General features: G+C 38.1%; 1 protein-coding gene and 1 pseudogene across 4 annotated transcripts in view; one reads left to right on the top strand and one right to left on the bottom strand.

Moving 5' to 3' along the window:
• GOSR1 (golgi SNAP receptor complex member 1) overlaps window positions 1–18,500 on the top strand; it is a 55,658-nt gene extending 37,158 nt beyond the window's left edge. For all 4 annotated transcript variants that reach the window (XM_021703969.2, XM_021703968.1, XM_044921393.1 and 1 more), the window contains 3 exons: window positions 3,954–3,983; window positions 13,038–13,120; window positions 16,102–18,500. In XM_021703969.2, coding sequence (XP_021559644.1) covers window positions 3,954–3,983; window positions 13,038–13,120; window positions 16,102–16,226 — 238 coding nt within the window. In that variant the 3' untranslated portion in view covers window positions 16,227–18,500. The remainder of the gene's footprint in view (window positions 1–3,953; window positions 3,984–13,037; window positions 13,121–16,101) is intronic.
• Window positions 7,013–7,749, bottom strand: LOC110593116 (annotated as a pseudogene).
• Window positions 18,501–19,251: the final 751 nt, after the last annotated feature.

Genomic DNA, 19,251 nt, shown 5'->3' with positions numbered 1-19,251 from the left:
ACCTCTTAGCAGATACATGATTCGCAGATATTTTCTCCCATTCAGTAAGTTGCCTTTTCATGTTGTTGATTGTTTCCTTTGCTGTGCAGAAATTTTTTAGTTTGGAAAAAAAAATTTTTTTTAGTTTGATGTAGTTCCTCTTGTTAATTTTTGCTTTTGTTGTTTTTGGTGTCAGATACAAAAAAATCATCACCAAGATCTATGTCAAGGAGCTTACTGCCTGCATTTTCTTTTAGAAGTTTTATGGTTTCAGGTCTTATGTTCAAGTCGCCAATCCATTTTGAGTTAATTTTGTGTAGGGTGTATGATAGTGGTCCAGTTTCATTCTTTTGCATGTGGCTGTCCAGTTTCCCCAACACCATTTATTGAAGAAATGGTCCTTTCCCCGTTGTGTATTCTTAGCTCCTTTGTCATAAATTAACTGACTATATATGTGTGGGTTTATTTCTGGGCTTTCTCTTCTGTTCTATTGATCTATATCTGTTTTTATGCTAGTACCATACTATTTTAATTACTATAGCTTTGTAATATATAGTTTGAAATCAGGGAGCATGATGCCTCCAGCTTAGTTTTTCTTTCTCAAGATTGTTGTGGCTATTCAGGGTCTTTTATGATTCCTTACAAATCTTAGGATTATTTGTTTTATTTCTGTAAAAAAAATGCCATTGGAATTGTGATAGGAATTGCATTGAATCTACATATTGCTCTCGGTGGTATGGACATTTTAACAGTATTAATTCTTCCAGTCCATGAGCATGGAATATCTTCCCATTTATTTATGTCATCTTCAGTGTCTTTTATTAATGTCTTGTTTCCAATATATAAGCTTTTCACCTCCTTGGTTAAATATATTCCTAGGTATTTTGTTCCTTTTGATGCAGTTGTAAATGGGATTTTTCTTAATTTCTCTTTCTGATAGTTCATTATTAGTGTATAGAAACAACAGATTTTTGAGTCATGGGTTTTGTATTCTGCAACTTTGCTGAATTCATTTATTCTTTTTTTTTTTTTTTAAGATTTTATTTATTTATATGAGAGAGCACATGAGAGGGGGGAGGGTCAGAGGGAGAAGCAGACTCCCTGCCGAGCAGGGAGCCCAATGCGGGACTCGATCCAGGGACTCCAGGATCACAACCTGAGCCGAAGGCAGTCACTTAACCAACTGAACCACCCAGGAGCCCTGAATTCATTTATTCTAACAGTTTTTTTATTGAGTCTTTAGGGTTTTCTCTATATATAAATAAATGGCTATATGTAATATGTCACCTGCACATAGTGACAGTTGCTTCTTTCATTCCAATTTGGATGCTCTTTATTTCTTTTTCTTGCCTAATTGTTCTGGTTAGGACTTCTAAAGCTGTATTGAATAAAAGTGGCAAGAGTGGGCATCCTTGTTTCTGATCTTGGCTTTTAGCTTTTTATCGTAGATGATATTAGTTGCGGGCTTGTCCTGTATGGCCTTTATGTTGAGATACATTTCCTCTGTACCTGCTTTGTTGAGAGTTTTTATCATAAATGGATGTTGAATTTTGTCAGATGCTTTTTCTGCATCTGTTAAGATGATCGTGATTTTTATCTCTCATTTTGTTAGTGTGATGTATCCCATTGACTGACTGTAGATGTTGAACCATCTTTGCATCTCTGGAATAAATCCCACTTAATCATGGTGTATGATCCTTTTTTAATGTATTAAATTTGGTTTGCTGACATTTTGTTGAGGATTTTTACACCTGTGTTCATCAGGAATATTGGCCTATACAGTAGTCCCCTCTTATCTGTGGTTTCACTTTTCATGGTTTCAGTTACCTGTGGTCATCTGTGTCCAGAGGCAGGTGACCTTCCTTCTGACATATTGTCAGAAGGTCAGTAGTAGCCTAACGCTACTATTCATTCCCCTCACTTCATCTCATCACATACGCATTTTATCACCTCATATTATCACAAAAAGAAGGGTGAGTACAGTACAGTAAGATATTTTGTGAATGAAAGATGACATTCACATTACTGTTATTATAGTATATTGTTAAAATTTTTCTATTTTATTCTTAGTTATTGTACTCTCTTACTGTGCATAATTTATAAATTAAACTTTATCATAGGTATGTAGGTATAGGAAAAAAAACATCGTACACATAGGGTTCACTGCTCTCCATGGTTTGAGGCATTCTCTGGGGGTCTTGAAATGTATCCCTCATGGATAAGGGGAGACTAGCAGGGAGCCTGCTTCTCCCTCTGCCCCTCCCCCTGCTTGTGCGCTCGCTCTCACACTGTCTTTCTCTCTCAAATAAATAAATAAAATCTTTAAAAAAAAAAAATGGTTTGGGGGCGCCTGGGTGGCTCAGTCAGTTAAGCTGCTTCCTTCAGCTTGGGTCATGATCCCAGGGTCCCAGGATCCTGGGATTGAGTCCCATGTCGGTCTTCCTGCTCAGTGGGGAGTCTGCTTCCCCCTCTTCCTCTGCTTGCCACTCCCCCTAGCCTGCCACTCCCCCTACTGAGTGCGCGCTCTCTTGCTCTCTCTCTCAGATAAATAAAATAAAATAAAAAATGGTTTGCTGAGATTAGCAATTTAATTATTTACTTTCATTTATACTTCCTGCATCCTAAAATGTCTTTTTTTTTTTTTTTTTGCCCTTCAATACACTAAAAGGCTCTAATGAGGACAGTCAATCAAAAACAATTGTGTTGAACAAGGAGATATTAACCCAATTCTAGTTAACCACCCCCTCTTTTGTGAGTTTATGACGACCTTACGAAGACACCTGTAGGTGTATGTATTGACTGTCTCCATAGTACGGTCTGTAGAAGTTAGTACCTTATCTTTGTAGCCCCTGTCTGATGCAGTTCTCTTCCAGGGCACTTCCATACACATTTGTTACCAAAATAAATGCATACTTATCAATAGAATTCACCAGAACAGTGAGTTTATATGGAAATTTATATCAACTTTATGCTTAGATTTAGAATTAGTCCATAGTTACTGAGAAACTACTGTAATAATAGCAAAAAATACTTAGTGTTTACCATGTACCAGCTGCTGTTCTAGTCACTATATGTAAACTTCTCTAATCCTCTTAACAGATAGGGCTTTTTTTTTTTTTTTTTTTTTTGCTTGTCTGTCATTCCCATTTTACAGGTGAGAAAATTTAGCCATAAAGTAATTTACCTAATGTCAGATAGCTAGTAAGTAGTAGAGACAGCATTCAAAAGCCACATAGTCTGGCTCTTAATTCCTCCACTATCTTTGTAATTTTTGAAAAAAAATTTTTTTTTTTTAAGAGGGGGAAAGGGGTGAGAAGGAGCAGAGGAAGAGGGAGAGAGAGAATCTTAAGCAGGCTCCATGTCCAGCATAGAGCCCAACTCGGGGCTCCATCTCATGTCCCTGAGATCATGACCTGAGCCAAAACCAAGAATCAGATGCTTAACTGGCTGAGCCACCCAGGCTCCCCATGTTATTTTTGAAATTCTAATCACAGGGCTTATATAAGGTATTTATGACATTTTTTAAAGTTCATCTTTGTCCCCTAATTCCTACAGTAACTTAAGATGAAAATTATATATGGTAGATGAGTTAAATTTATTTCAGAGCCTAGAATATTCTCCAGATGCTTTCAAAAGTCTTGGGTATTCTGTTTATATAAGTGGCTGAGAAGTTAATCTCTAAAATGTAGAAAAATTGGGGTGCCTGGGTGGCTCAGTCGTTAAGCATCTGCCTTCGGCTCAGGTCATAATCCCAGGGTTCTGGGATCGAGCCCCGCATAGGGCTCCCTGCTCGGCAGGAAGCCTGCTTTTCTCTCTCCCACTCCCCCTGCTTGTGTTCCCTCTCTCGCTGTGTCTCTCTCTGTCAAATAAACAAAATCTTTAAAAAAAATAAGTAAACAAAATTAGAAAAATTAAGTACAAGTTTTAAATGTGCCTTAATAATTTCAGAATTTTAATTTCCATTTTATTTGCAGCTCAGATCGTCTGATAGAAGAGACAATAAGGTAGGAAAAAATTTTTGTTTTACTTTAGTGTGTTTTTTGTTTGCTTGCAACATAAATGAACAGATTAGGTTAACCCTGTAACTAGAGTTAAAGTTAATTTATCATTCTTAAAGATGGGAATTTCACTGGATTGTGATGTATTTTTACTGCATCCGTCTCTTATCAGAGACATTTGAAGCCCAAAATATTTGTTTCTAGAATTAGGCTGATTTACCTAGGTTAATTTTTCTGATTAATTCATACTCAGTACTTTCAGCTTCAATTTTTTCATTCTCACTTTTTAATGGAAAGCCATCTTAGACGTGTGATTTGGTGTCTTACTTATACCATTTATGTAGATTTGGTTTCTGTCACAGCAGCTACAGAAAATCTTCTGCAGTAAGATTTAGTATTATCTGTAATAACACTGAAGTAGTTTATTGTTTAAGGTAAGGGACATTCATTTGTTGGTTTGAACTGCTTAATTCTCTAGGTTTGGTGAATTTTTAGATACTATCTTATGACAGTAAAAAAGTAAATGAACTAGATCTGATCTCTACAGTTTAGAATTCAGCAATGTCTAAAGCATTTTTCAGGAAAGGTATAATAAAGTACATGGAAACATCAACAAACATGTACCTTTACCGGAGGCCATGGTATTGTGCTCAAGTGCTTTACATGCTTTATTTTATTTAATTTCTTCAATAACCCGTGAAATAAACACTGTGTTCAAAACAAAAAAGAAATTAAGGTAAGTAATTTGCCTATGATCACATGACTGATACATTGTGTTGAGGATTCAAATCCTCAGATCTGAATCTCTATAATTCTAGAACCAGAGCTCTATCTAAATGACTATTATATTTACCACCTTGTAGAAAGAGTACAAGCTTTGGAGTGTGATTTGGTTTGTGCCACTTATCAGATCTCTGTTCTTGGATAAGTTACTCCGGGCCTTCATTTGTTATGTGTTTAAAAACAGGGATTGATGATAATACCTACCCTAAAAGATTATTTTGAAGATTAAAGATAGTATGAGGTAAAATGCCTAATACAGTGCCTGGCTGATAGTAGGTAATCTGTAAGTAGTAGCTGTATTATTTTTTTTTTTTTTAAAGATTTTATTTATTTATTTGAGAGAGAGAGAATGAGAGACAGAGAGCATGAGAGAGAGGAGGGTCAGAGGGAGAAGCAGACTCCTTGCTGAGCAGGAAGCCCGATGTGGGACTCGATCCCGGGACTCCAGGATCATGACCTGAGCCGAAGGCAGTCGCTTAACCAACTGAGCCACCCAGGCGCCCCAGTAGTAGCTGTATTATTAATGCAGACTTTTTTTAAACTTTTTATTTTGATATTTCAGATTTCAGAATAATTCCAATAGTACAAAGAATTCCCATATACCCTTTACTTAGATTCCCCACCTTAACATTTTGCCACATTTGCTTTTTCACTTTTTTTTCTGAACTACTTAAAACTAAATTGCAGACATGATGCCACTCTACCACTAAATATTTCATCGTTCATATTTTAAATATGTATTTATATTGATAATGGACTCATGGATTCTTATTTTATTCAGTAGGTTATAATGTTTCTATCATTATTTAATAAAGTATAATCTCTTACAATAATACACAGTTATCATATCTGTGGAGATTTTGTTTAAATTACATTCACTGGGTTGTCCATCTGAACAAAGTTTTTGCACCATTGCCTAATTGTCAACTGAAATATCTTCCTTGTGACTCCTTCCCTTTCATCAGCACATAAAGTGAAACACATTTGCCAAGGTTGGTTTGTTTGTTTTTAAAGATTTTATTTATTTATTTGACAGAGACACAGCCAGAGAGGGAACACAAGCAGGGGGAGTGGGAGAGGGAGAAGCAGGCTTCCCGCCAAGCAGGGAACCCGATGCGGGGCTTGATCCCAGGACCCCGGGATCATGACCTGAGCCTAAGGCAGACGCTTAACGACTAAGCCACCCAGGTGCCCCTTGCCAAGGAATTTTTACTTAAAGTTTCCCTATTATCCTTTTCCCTTTTTTCTTCCTTTTATTTCCTCCTCTTTCTACCTGATCTTCTTTGGACCAGGCTGCCTTAATTAAGCTTTTCAACTCAAAGCTGGACTACTTAAGGGCTGGTAATTATGAGTATAAAAATTTGGAATACTTCCTAGCATAAGAACATTTGAGAACTGTTGAATCACTGCTACTGCTATTTTGCTAATTAAAAAGCAAAAAAATGTAATTATAAGGTTTTTTTTTATTTTACTATTTCCCTTTATTTCAAAATCTGGTAGGTATCACAGGTGAAATTTTATTGACTTCTTTTTTTTTTACATGGTCAATGGTCCTTTTAATAGAAAAGGCAATAATATACAGTTGTTTGCACCAACTAAAACTCGCCAGAAAGTATCAGTTTAGGGTAACAATTCAACAGCCATTAACAAGTGCAAATGTCTAATTGCCTTTTAGTGACATGGGGTCCTTTCAAAGCTGTTTTTAAATTATTTATATGGTTTAGCATATTTGAAAATACTTTTATAAATAAAGTTTACAAAGAATATAATTTTCAAAGGCAAACTTTTTCAATAATCACCATTTTTTTTACTAGCATAACATTAGAATTGACTTTTTGTCTTGCTGACAGAGCAACTAAGAAAGTACAGTTGCATTGACCATATTGATTGTGAACAAAGCAACCATCAGTGGGACTCTGCACCATATATTTTCAATATTGACCTCCTACTTCCTTTTCCATGGCTTTCTGGGTTGGCTATTGGATTTGGACTGCAGTGTAATAAACAGCTAAAGTTCAATTAATGGTAAATGAATACAAGACATAGGTTATGACTTTAATTAGGGAATTGTTGAATTAAGTCTGCGTTGGAGTGCAAGGCAGTACAATATCCAATAAAAGGACTATGTATGTAATTTACCTGCAAATGTGTTTCCAATACCATCAAAGTGAGTTTAAATAAGTAAGATATATGAAAGGCGACTAGGAGAGATTTCCACAAGTTAACACTTTATAGTTTCAGAAAAGATTTCCTTATTGTTGAGAGATAGTATCTTCTAAAACTCTGATAAGGGCCCGGTGAAAAACAGGAATAATTCTTCCCATGTGCACCTTTACCAAATCTACTCCCTAGTGGGCATCCACGCTGGTAAACTCTACTGTCCCATTATGGCCTTTTCTAGGATTTCCTGATGCTCTTTGTGGTTCACATTGGGACATTATCTGTAGCAAAGTCCGTAATCTGCAAGATAAACCCGATCAGGATTTCTGTAACCTAACAGTAGATTCGCTGCTTTTATATCACCATGAACATACTCAATTTCAGATACCTAGCTGCAGGACATTGACTTTTTAAAAGTACCATTCTGGTCTGAGATCTTCTGTAAATCTATTCCTGGTCTTTCCGTTACCATAAATCTGTAACTTCTGCCCTTGAATTTAGTAATACCGGATCCATAAAACAGAGGAATTCCTAAATAATCAAGTTGTTTGAATTCTATCCAGTTTTTGATATAGTCTTTTTTTGCAGCTCTTTGATAAAATTTAAGTTCTGAAAATAAAGGGCCATTTTCTTGATATTCCACTTTTACTACATGTCTTGCATCTTTATCTGGTTTATTTGTGGGGAAAGCTAAATATATCAGTCCAAATCCTCCAGAGCCAATCATTTTGCCTAGCATCCATTGCTTTCCTTCCATATCATCCAGAACCTTGCCTTCTGGAAGTGGAACAGGAAGTTTGTATTTCTCATTTCTTCTTGGTGGCATCACTTCCCGACAGCAGCTCCTCCCGCGGCGCGGAGGGGCAGGCGGAGAGCGGGCCACAGAAGTGCCGCTCCACCTGATGCCCAGGACTGGGAAGGAGAGAGGGCTGGCCCGGCCCTGGGTTTCCCTCACCTGAAATTTTATTGACTCTTAAGCTAGTTATGATTACTTATAGATAATATAAAATTTAAGTGTCAGATGTCAGACAGTATTTTTGCATATTCTGTATGTAACAATTTACTTTTTCCTTTTGGAAATTTTAAGAATATGTGCACAACTGAATATAGACTCTGGCATCAATTAATTGAAAAGAACTAATATTTTTAATATTTATTCTTAAGCTTTAAATGTATAACTAGTATTGTCTGTTGTTGAAAAAATAAATGAGTTTAGTTTACAGAGCAGGTAAGAAAATTCCAGTAAGCACATCAATGATTTATCATTTTAAAAGCATTATATATTATTTGGAGCTTCTGTTTTGCCTCTGAGTATTTGACCCTTGAAATAACAACAACCTAGATTTCACTCAGTGACTCCAAATGATGCAATGAGATGAGAAAGTATGTCTAGATATACTGTGTGTGGTACTGGCAATCATGCATATTCAACAAGATAATAACATAATGTATGATGATAATATCCATTCTCTAAGGAATACAAAGTGCTTTGTGGAAATTATTTTTTAATCTTCTTTATCTACTTCTGAGTCAAAGTGCATGGGAGATGGTGATAGTCCCAGTGTAAAAAACAGAGGCATATATGATTCAAAGATTGCCTTCAGAAGCTTAGCCTCTCTTTAAATGAAATTGTGTTACTTTATACAAGACCATAATACCCGTTTTAAAGTACATTATAAATTTATGTTAAAACAACCACATTTTAAATGTATCATATTCTATCACAGACATAATTATGAATAAGAATGATGCAAAGGATGTTGTTAGTTTGGACTCTTGTGTTCTTTTTGGTTTTTGGTTCTAAAATTCAGTGTAAAATTAACATAGCCAGCTTCCTTCTGTTTTACTCTTATCTGGTTGTTCTCCAGGCCTGCTCCACTGCACTGGTCCTGGGGTGCCCTTTTCCTGTTGCCTTCAAATACCCTCCTTTATTGGATCACCTATTTCTTGAATTTAGTGTCTTCCATATTCTTAGTTTATTCCCTCATTATGCTGGACCACGTTCTTTAGTAGTTTCCTGAGAAAGAACAGGAGGTACAATTTTGAACTTTTCACATCTATTCTTGATTCATTGTTTAGCTAAGTTAGAGTTCTAGGTTAGAAGTAATTTTGAAATTTGTGAAGGTGGCTATTTTCAGTACTTTTTTTTAAAGATTTTATTTATTTATTTGACAGAGAAAGAGCACAAGCAGGGGGAGTGGCAGACAGAAGGAAAGGGGAAGCAGACTCCCCACTGAGCAGGGAGCCCAACACGGGGCTCCATCGCAGGACCCCGGGATCATGACCTGAGTCGAAGGCAGACACTTAACTGACTGAGCCACCTGGGTGCCCCTTCAGTATTATTTTTTAAGTCCAGTGCCAGTTAAGATATCTGGTCCTTAGTATGTGATGAGCTTTTTTCTTCTGGAAGCTTTTAGGGTCATCCTTTTTTCCCCATGTTTTGGGTGTTTTTTAACCTCCCCATAGTGAGTTTAGCATGCATCTTTTCCCGTTCATTGCACTGGGCATTGGGTGGGCTCCTACCATCTGGAAACTCATCTTCAGTTCTGGGAAATTTTCTTAAACTATCATTTTCCCACCTCCTCTTTCACTGTTTTGTTTTCTGGTTTTTGTTTTTAATTTTAAAAGGTAATAAATGTGTTGGACCTTCTGTTTTTCCTGTCTTGTCTTCATTTTCCATTTACCTTTTTTTCTACTTTCTGAGGGGTTTACTCAATTTGTCCTTTCAACGCTTCTATTACGTTTTAATTTCCATTCTTTTTTTAAATTTACACCTGCTCTTTTCTAAGGGGTGAGTACACTCTTACACACACATATACACATGCATATATACATGTATTTATATGTTTATATGTTTCATGGATGTGATGCCTTCTTTTCTCTCTCTGAAGACATTAAATATAATTTAATTTTAGACTTTCTTGAGCTTCTGTTATTGCCTCTGTTTCCTCAGATTCACTTTTCTGTTTGCTGGGTGGTTTGTTTGGATCTCTGTCTTTCATTAGAGGCTCTTCTCAAATTTGTAGTGATTCTTCGTTCTTTGTTCATATTTATTTTTTTTTAAGATTTATTTATTTGACAAAGAGAGAGAGTACAAGCAAGGGGAGCAGCAGGGAGAGGGAGAAACAGGCTCCCACTGAGCAGAGAACCCGACGTGGGGCTCGATCCCAGAACCCTGGGATCATGACCTGAGCTGAAGGCAGACGCTTAACCAACTAGCCACCCAGACACCCCTCTTTGTTCATATTTAAGGGTAAGGCTCCAAAATCCAGTACTTGGAAGCCCATTCTGTGTCCATGGGTGGTGGGACACTTGCCAAGTAGTAGGCCTCACAATGGATGATCAGAAGGGGGCCTGGCTGTTTCATTGGGAGCTTCAAAGTGTCATTATCTCTGAGGTCTCTTCTAGGTTAGATCTTCTACTGAACCTGGGGGCAGTCACCTGACTTCATGGTTCAGGGAGGGTAATATAGGGGTCTGGCAGTTCCTTGTACAAATTTCTAAGAATTTCCATCTCTAGCTGTATTCTACAGTTTTACCTTCAGAGATACCTGATCCCCTCAATTCTTGATCTTTTCTAGGATCTGAGAAAAACTTTTATAAATCATTGCTTGACTCGTAGTGGTACTAAGGTGAATAACTGCAGCAGATTTGGTGCTGATAATGTTATTCACATTTCTTAGTCACTCAAGTGGAATTCCTGCAATTTTCTTTTCAATTTCCTTTATTAGATATGTATGTTTCAGAAAAGTACAATGTTCTTATTGGAACAGTTTAAAAGTAAAATGTATAAAAAGTTCATCTCCTGGTAGTGTCCCTCCATTCCTATCCCCTGAGTAACATGTATTAACTGACAGTTGTTAATGTCTTTCTAATATGCTCTCACTGTCATACAAACATATACAAAGATGTTTTATTGCTTTAAATGAAAAAGGATTCATACTTCACACATTGTGTGGCTTGCTTTAATCATTCAGTATATCATAAACATTCCTCCAGGTTAATAGAAATAATGCCATATTATTCTTTTTAATAACCAAATATTATTTCATAGTATGGTTATATCATAATCTGTTAAACCATTCCAGAGTTGTTTCCATGGGAGGGGGGGTGTTTTTGTGTGTTTGCCTTTTACTATATCAAACAATGTTCTAATATATATCCTTTTATCTGTCTCCTCACACATTTTTGTTTCTTCTTCGCCTCCTTCTCAAATCTTGAAATTTCAGTTTTGATTTGCCATTTGCTTAGAGTACTCCCTCTAGCATTTTCCTCCAATAGGATACCTGGTGTTGCCTGTTCAAAAGTACTTTCAGTCAGCTCCCAGATAGGTCAGGCTATTAGAGACCCCTAAGCAGAGGCATAACAGGTGGTAGTGGATGGCCCAGCAGTTTTTTTCTTCTTCAGGGCTTGGCATCACACCAGCTGGTGGACTGTCAGCTCTCAGCTTATAGGTTCCTCTGGTTGTGCATAGCAGCCCTTTATCAGCTGCAGGTACTGGGAGCAGCTCCGTCCATCACTGCAGCTCCCATGCATGCAGGTCCATCTCTTCCACTCTCTGGGCTCCTCACTATGCAGTGAAACCTAGGTCTTTGCCCCAGGCTTGAAGGAAAATCTAGTCTTCCCTGCCATCAGTTCCTTGGTTCTTCCCTTGCTTGAGAGAGTATAGCCTACCTGGCTTTCTTCCCTGGAGATTTCAAAAGAACTTGGGATCTCAGATGGACCCCTCCCCTTCATATCGGCCTTGTTCTTGTGTTCCTCCATGGAGGAAATTAGACCAGAGATGAGGTCAGGAATATGTGCTCTGATCATCATCTTCCCAGAATCTCTTCATCTCTGTTGCTATTTTTTTTTAATGTTTCATATATTTTCAGAATTATTCAAGAACATTCTGTTTCCTGCTGTTTTTATAACGTCAGTATCTATAGCACACCCCTGTGTGTTACGTATCAAAATGGATACTGACCCTGTCCTCTAGGTTTCTAATGTCCAGGGAGATAAGGCTGTTGAAAGTTAATCCTGGCAGTGAAAGTAAAAAATACTAACTGAGATTCTTTTAAACAGTACATCAGAGTAGTCACGTGGAAGAGACTATTCTCTTTGTAAGAGAAGGGACTTTACCCCATCTCTCTCAGTCATTTAGTGAATGTGTAACCTTTGTCAACTGGCTTGGAAACCCAGCAAAATGTTGAATGTGTCTCCTAAAATCTGCCTAGTTGGGGCGCCTGGGTGGCTCAGGTTGGTTAAGCATCTGCCTTCGGCTCAGGTCATGATCCCGGGGTCCTGGGATCCAGCCCCTCATCAGGCTCCCTGCCCCACTGGGAACCTGCTTCTCCCTCTGCCTCTCTGTCTCCTCCCGCTCCCCCTGCTTGTGCTCTCGCTAGTGCCTTTGGCTCAGGTCATGACCCCAGGGTCCTGTATTGAGCCCCATGTTGGGATCCCTGCGAGAAGCCTGCTTCTCCCTCTCCCACTCCCCCTGCTTATATTCCCTCTCTCACTCTCTCTCTCTCTCTCTCTGTCTCTCTGTCAAATAAACAAATAAATAAAAAAATAAAATCTGCCTAGTTGGTTCCCAAGTAGAATTCTGGAACATAATCTTTTCATAAATTAAGGACTGGTTATATATGAATATTTTGTGATGTGTTACACTTTTGGTTCTATTTTTATGATCGTAATTTCCTACTTTCCTCTCAGCAGTTCCTGATTAAGGATATTTTAGTAGCTGGCCCCTTTGAAAACCATTTTTTTTTTAAAGATTTTATTTATTTCAGAGAGAGAGAGAGTACAGAGGGAGAGGGAGAAGGACTCAATCCCAGGACCCTGGGATCATGACCTGAGCTGAAGGCAGATGCTTAACTGACTGGGAAAAATCACAGGAAATGGCCTACTGCCTTGTCCAAAAAGACATCAGAGGATAGCAGCGGGGCTGGAGTGGTCATTTGGGAAAAGGACAGTGTGAAGGTGACTTGGGAAATGATTTTTATTTTTTGCCTGTGCTTTTCAAGGTGATGTTGCTTATCTTAGTTTTCTGTTCACTTTTTAATAAGAGTATGGTGGATCCATGCAGGATAATTTTAAATGCCAATGTAATTAATTATCTTCTCTTTTACCCCTTCAGCATTGCTATGGCAACAAAAGAAAATATGACTTCCCAGAGAGGAATGTTGAAGTCGATTCAGAGCAAAATGAATACTTTGGCCAGTATCCTTTTGAAAGTTTGAAGTCTCTAGTTTTTGGCAGGGGGGAGGTGTCTGTGCTTGGTTTTTTTTTTTTTTTTTTGGTCAGGTTGCCATCATCAGCAGTTGAGGCCATTAGTAATTACATAATATGAATATTCCTTGAATTCCTACTTTATAAAAGTTGATACTGTTTAGTGCCATTTGTAAAAGATTGTACACGAGAAGTCTGATATTAGTAGATTTAGAAAAAAATTATAAATGTGAATTTTCAAATTACTCAGAAAATTATTTTACATTTTAAAAGCTCTTGAATCCATGTTAGAACGCTACAGTATATATTATTCTTACCTCAACATTGTAAATGACATGCTTTTTCTTCTTTTTCCAGTTTGGAGAATTAAGTCAGTGGCAGATGCTTAGAAGAAGGAAGGAGACAGACAGCCATACATGTAGATGAGTTGTAACTGCCAGTAGAGTATTTTCATGTGACTCTTCATGCACAAGCTGAATGCTAGGATAGTTTATTGTGACCTCTACCTTTTTAATTCTTGAGTTTCCTGATTACTGAATTAGGATTACTAATATTTCCATGAAACCCAGTGGAGAAACTGGTAAGCCTGCTACTCTGAAACATTTTGTTTACTCTCTGAAAAGTCAAGCCTTTTGGAGAAAAAAAGCTTTCTTTCCCAATTACTAAGGGAGGAAGGATCTATAATTTTCAAAAGTTGAGTACCTTCTGGTCCAAGATAATTTAAGGTCACTTTTAGTTTGATACTTACTTGCCTAAGGAGTATCCTGAAGTGTATTGGTATTTTCCAGTTTTTTGTGAATTTTGTTCCTGTTCCATTACCCTAAGTATAAAACCACACATCCACAATCATTTGTATTTTATATAGGGCTATACAGTTCACAGAGTACTGCTATATACATTGTATCATCAAATTATAATACTTCCAGAACAATGTGTGTTCAAAAAAATCAAGTAAAATGGGTTATTAGTCAGGACTCCATAGAGAGGTAGTAACAGAAACCCAATTCAGACTGACTTAAGGAGGGAAAGGAGGGAATTAATTTGTTTATATTTATCTAAAATTCTCGGGTAGAATTTGGCTTAAGGCATGGGTCGATTCAAGAGCTCAGATTTTATTGTCAGATTTTATTATTAATCTGCCTTTCCTCTCTCTTTTCCCCCTACCTACTCCATCTCTTCTTTCCTGTGGTTGGCCTCATTCTCAGTTTTTCTCCTCATGGTGACAGAGATGGCTATACGAGTCGCCTTCTATTAGTTCAGAAATCCCCATGGAAAGGGGGGTCTTTTCTAATAGCTGTGATAAAAGTCTCAAGAGGACTGTAGTTTCCCCAGCTAGAGTCACTATAAATATTCTTCCTAGCCAATCCTGAGTTTGTACATATACCTCATGGCAGAGGACAAGGTCAGCCCACACTATTACATGGACTGAACTAGATTACTATGTAGGAGAAGGAGGGGGCTCCCTAAAGGTAAACTGGACAGAAAGGTGCCCATTAGAGACAGGGTTTCCTAATGCCAGAAGTTTTGCGTACTCCTTATAAGGGGATTGTTGATCCTTTTACTAAGCAAAAAAAGATTAAGCATTTGCTCTATTTGAGATTCGTACCTTGTAAAAGATTTTTTTTTTTTTAAGATTTTATTTATTTGACAGAGAGAGACACAGAGAGAGAGGGAACACAAGCAGGGGGAGTGGGAGAGGGAGAAGCAGGCTTCCCGCCAAGCAGGGAGCCCGATGCAGGGCTCAATCCCAGGACCCTGGGATCATGACCCGAGCCGAAGGCAGATGCTTAACGACTGAGCCACCCAGGCTCCCGATACCTTGTAAAAGTTTTTGCCTATTATTTCATGCTTCCTGTTCTTGTATATTTTAAAAATTATTTCTGCAAATTTTTTTTTCGTTATTTCAAAAAGCACATTAATGCTTACAGTATGTGAAGCTCTATTCTGGGTAGACAGGGAAATTCAAGATTAGTAGAAGACATGGTCCTAATCATATAATATGTAGAATATATAAGTGCACGAATATAGTCCCTGCTGAGTAGTTTAGTTACAGGAAAATGCAATCAGGATTCACAGCGTGGAGATATTATTCCAGCTGTCCAGTATTGTAGGTGGTTTTTGTTGGTGGTTTTTTGACTTCGATAGGATATCTCTCTGTTAAAGAGGATGCACTGCAGGTATATTGTTGGACATGCAAAACAATACAGGATGCGCAGGCATTTGCTTTGGTCTACAACATACAAACTAGAGTATGAAGATACTTTGAAATACTAAGTAAAATATAGTTGTGACTGTTTTTAAACCTCTAAAATTGGAAATTTCCTTTTTTTATGTTTCCCAGGTAGGACAGCTAGAACAGTGTAACCCACTTTCCTACCATATCCTACCTACTGCTGCAAAGTAAATTAAAAAATTTAAATAATTCACCAGCAACTGATTTATTCAGACCCTAGAGTTAGTTCCCACCAATTGTCCAATTCTAAGGGGGTTGTCACCCTGAAAGAGAAGATCAGTTACTTCTTCAAAACTCTTCTGGCAAAACTTCCTACTCTCCTGAGAGAAGGGGGTTTAAAGAGCGATGGAGAGGTGGGGGAGGGAGCGGGAAGGAGGGAGTTGGCGGGGGGGGGGGGGGGGGGGGGGGGGGGGGGGGGGGCCGGAACAGGGTGGCGGCAGTGGGAGGTGGCTGTTACCTATGCCTCCCTGCCCTGCATTGTTCCTCTGTTCACACACTGGCTCCCACCCTGACCTGAAGCTTGGTAGTAATTCCTCGATTTGTTTGGGTCCTTGTTTAGTAGGACACCCCCAGCTGGGGCATATGTTTTTTAAAGACTCCCTCAGTGTAATTTTCTTCCCCTGTATTTCTTCTTATTATTTATTGTTTCTGGACTACACTGATCTCTATTTTTGTGACTCCTGTGACTTTTCACTAAAGAGGCTTCTTTAAATATGACCTTAATAAAGATTTCCCAAAGATCATTTTCCTGCTGTGAACAGCCTGATCCAGCGGATCAATCTGAGGAAGCGGCGAGACTCCCTCATCCTGGGCGGTGTCATTGGCGTCTGTACCATCCTGTTGCTGCTGTATGCTTTCCATTGATGGAACATCTCTGGGGACTCTGGACAGCCACCACTTTCCCACCCTGATCTGGAATAAGGAAAAGTAGGAAGGAGAAGTTGATTGTCCTGATGATTAGCCTCACCAGCAGGATTAATTCACGACTGATAGCTCTGGACTCTGTCACGTGGTCAGATTGAGCTGAAGCCACAGTTTTTCTGTGCTCTCTTTTCTAACACACATTTCCTTCTGTTTTTAGTTTAAAAAAAAAAAGTTTTCAGTTGCTTTTGTCCTCCCAGGAGGTAAGTAAACCAATCAGAAACAGAGTTTCTGTGCTTCAGTAATTGTGTTGAAGGCTGATGACAAGCCAGGTCTTAGAGCTGGACTCCTCAGAAAACCAGGTTTCTCTGTATCCAAAGACTGCTTTCCTTTTAGCCCCCAGATTGGGTTGTGAATAAAAATAGTTCTTGTCCTTTTATTTTACACTCATGTTGAGAAATCACAAGTCATTTCTTGATAAGCTGTGCTATAAATTTCTACTCTGCGTCCCTGTTTTGGTATTCAAGGAAAATTACATTTTTCACAGATTCTTTGAGATGCCAACAGGTCAACTTCAACACAGTTGAAGTTGTCTGAAACAGAAGACAAACACTGCAAAAAACCTTTTTTTCCCCTTCTTCTTTTTCTAAATTGTATGCACACTAGGGTTGACTGTATTACTGGAAAAGCATCAAGAATAACAGGCTTTTTTTGTCAGTCATTGTTTTGATTTTTTGTTTATATCTTCCATTGGATTAATATTTCCTACTACAAGTAAATGAAATTTCGGTTCTACCATGATAAAAGTAACTAATAGCCAGTGTCTGTCATTGCCCCCACCAATTCCTCATCATGTCAGGATTAACCCTGAATGAGGGGACTGCTCAGTTTTCAGTGAGATCTGTTCAACAAGCCACATGTAAAAAGACATTGATTTGTGGGGTCACCATCCAGATAATTCCATTTATAAATGCTCCATGATCTAGGAGCAAAAGTTTGAGAACTACTGCCTGATGTATTAGGAATTCTGAGTTTTACGAAGACCTATTTACTCCAAATCTGTTTTTTCCAAACATCCAGAGAATGGTTTTACTGTTGAAGGTGCATGTGACAGAATCTCTCTCTGCACCTGTCTTCTGTCATCTGGACAGTGACAAAATTTTAAACCACCCACCAGAATTCTTTTCAGGTTTAACCATTTCTCCGTTTCTGTAAATGTATGACTTGTCTAACTGAACTACCACAAATAGCTTGAAGACTTCAACATCTGCACTCCTCACCAAGTAAGAAGGTTGCTCTTCACCATTGGAATTGACTCTGGTACTTCCAGTATTGGCTTCAGACTGTGCCACAGGGAATAAAAGGATATTAGCATGTAGTTCTTAACTGCATTACAGTGTGTAGGTGATGACATTCAGATGAACTTAATACACAGGCTGATGGCTATGCTAACCGCTGGTCTGGTACAGAAACTGAGAGGTTTTTCCTTCTGGTGTCTAAGTTTTATTATGTCCTGGGTATGAAAGGCATTTGATACCTTTTTTTTTTAACTATGGGGTTTATTTTTCTAAATATGGGTTGATCGATCAGTTACTTGATTGGGGATGCCCTTAAAAGAAAGTAAGTTTTCCCAACGTGACCCTTAAAGGATTAGAGAAGTTCATTTATTAAATTCTCTGTTGGGAGAACAAAACTTGTCTCCCCTGACACTTTCTTATTATCTTTGATTTTTCAAAGGGCCTTGATTGGTGGTTGTGCCTCAGCTAGAATTTATGGGACTTTCGTTGCTGTATGGTTGGCATTTATAAAATCTGAAGTATCATAAATAAAGTTATTTATTTAATTATACTACCAGTGTTTTTTACTGGTCTGATTATTTGGTACAGTCATTAAAGCTGATTGTGTGAGAGTAAACTGAGGACCTGAGCTAATTTAGCTTGCTGCACTAAGCAAACACATACTTTTGATGGGTGATGAGCCTTTCAGTTAGGGTTATGCTTAAATGAAGTAATAGAATTATGTTGGTTATTTTCTTTATGAAAAGAAACTAGTTCTTCCAAGGAAGTTGAAAAGGCTTGGTGTAGATGTTGGTGTCAGGTAGGTCTGTCTGACTAACCGCCCAGGGCTGCAGCCCATAGTGAAGTGACCCAGGGCGAATGTAGATAGCTAGGAGAGGGCTCATCCTCTCCTCTTACAGTTCCTTCATTCGCGGAAACAAGCCCTGGAATAAGGAAATAGAAGTATGCCATTTACAAGAAGAGGATTTGAATCCCATGATAGCTCATTTGAACTCTTTCAGTTTCGTGCCATTCAACTTTTTTTTTTTTTTTTTAAACCATCCTGGTTTCCTCCCCTTTCCTTCTGCCCTTACAGACCTGCTGCTAGGCTCAGGGGCCAACTGTAAGTTGCTATTTAAAGCTGGGAGGTCAGAAGGAAGTTGCCTCTTAGGGGAAATCATTCTCCCTCAGCCATTTTCTTATATAATAATGGATCTTTCCTTTGGGATCATTTTAGTAACTATTCAGAACTATCTTTTTCACTAAGAGGTATGAAAAACCGTGGCAACACAAAGGACAAAATTCCCAAAAATATACTTCTGAGATTTTGTTTTAATATGTGCTGATAACTTTAGTTAAAAATATTTAATTGACTAAGTTCAAACCCAGATCTCCCAAGTTCTTCAGTTGATCTGTCCTGGCTCTCTCTATGTTCTTCTTAGTGTTTTTAAGGATGCTGAAGGATTCCCTGTAACCTGCATTGCTCACCCTTTATTTTTCTAGTGTTAGAAAAGGGCTTTCCTTCTTCGCTATTCCTCTCTCCTTTGTACCAAAATTCACTTGTATAGAGAATGCCTTTTTCCCTACTGCACAGATCAGGCATGGAAGTAAAATCCTAAGAATTGAGACAAGTGAAGAGAGGAGACATCACGCGGGCACTTTTTATACCTGAAACCAAATAATATTTACTTTAATTCTTTCCTACTGGATGCTGAATACATCTGACTAGGAAAATGTACTTACTGAGCCTT

This window comes from Neomonachus schauinslandi, chromosome 15 (assembly GCF_002201575.2).
Source record: "Neomonachus schauinslandi chromosome 15, ASM220157v2, whole genome shotgun sequence".
NCBI classification, from domain to species: Eukaryota; Metazoa; Chordata; class Mammalia; order Carnivora; family Phocidae; genus Neomonachus; species Neomonachus schauinslandi.
The sequence above is the reverse complement of the archived record's forward strand: the minus strand, read 5'-3'. Positions and strand labels throughout refer to the sequence as shown.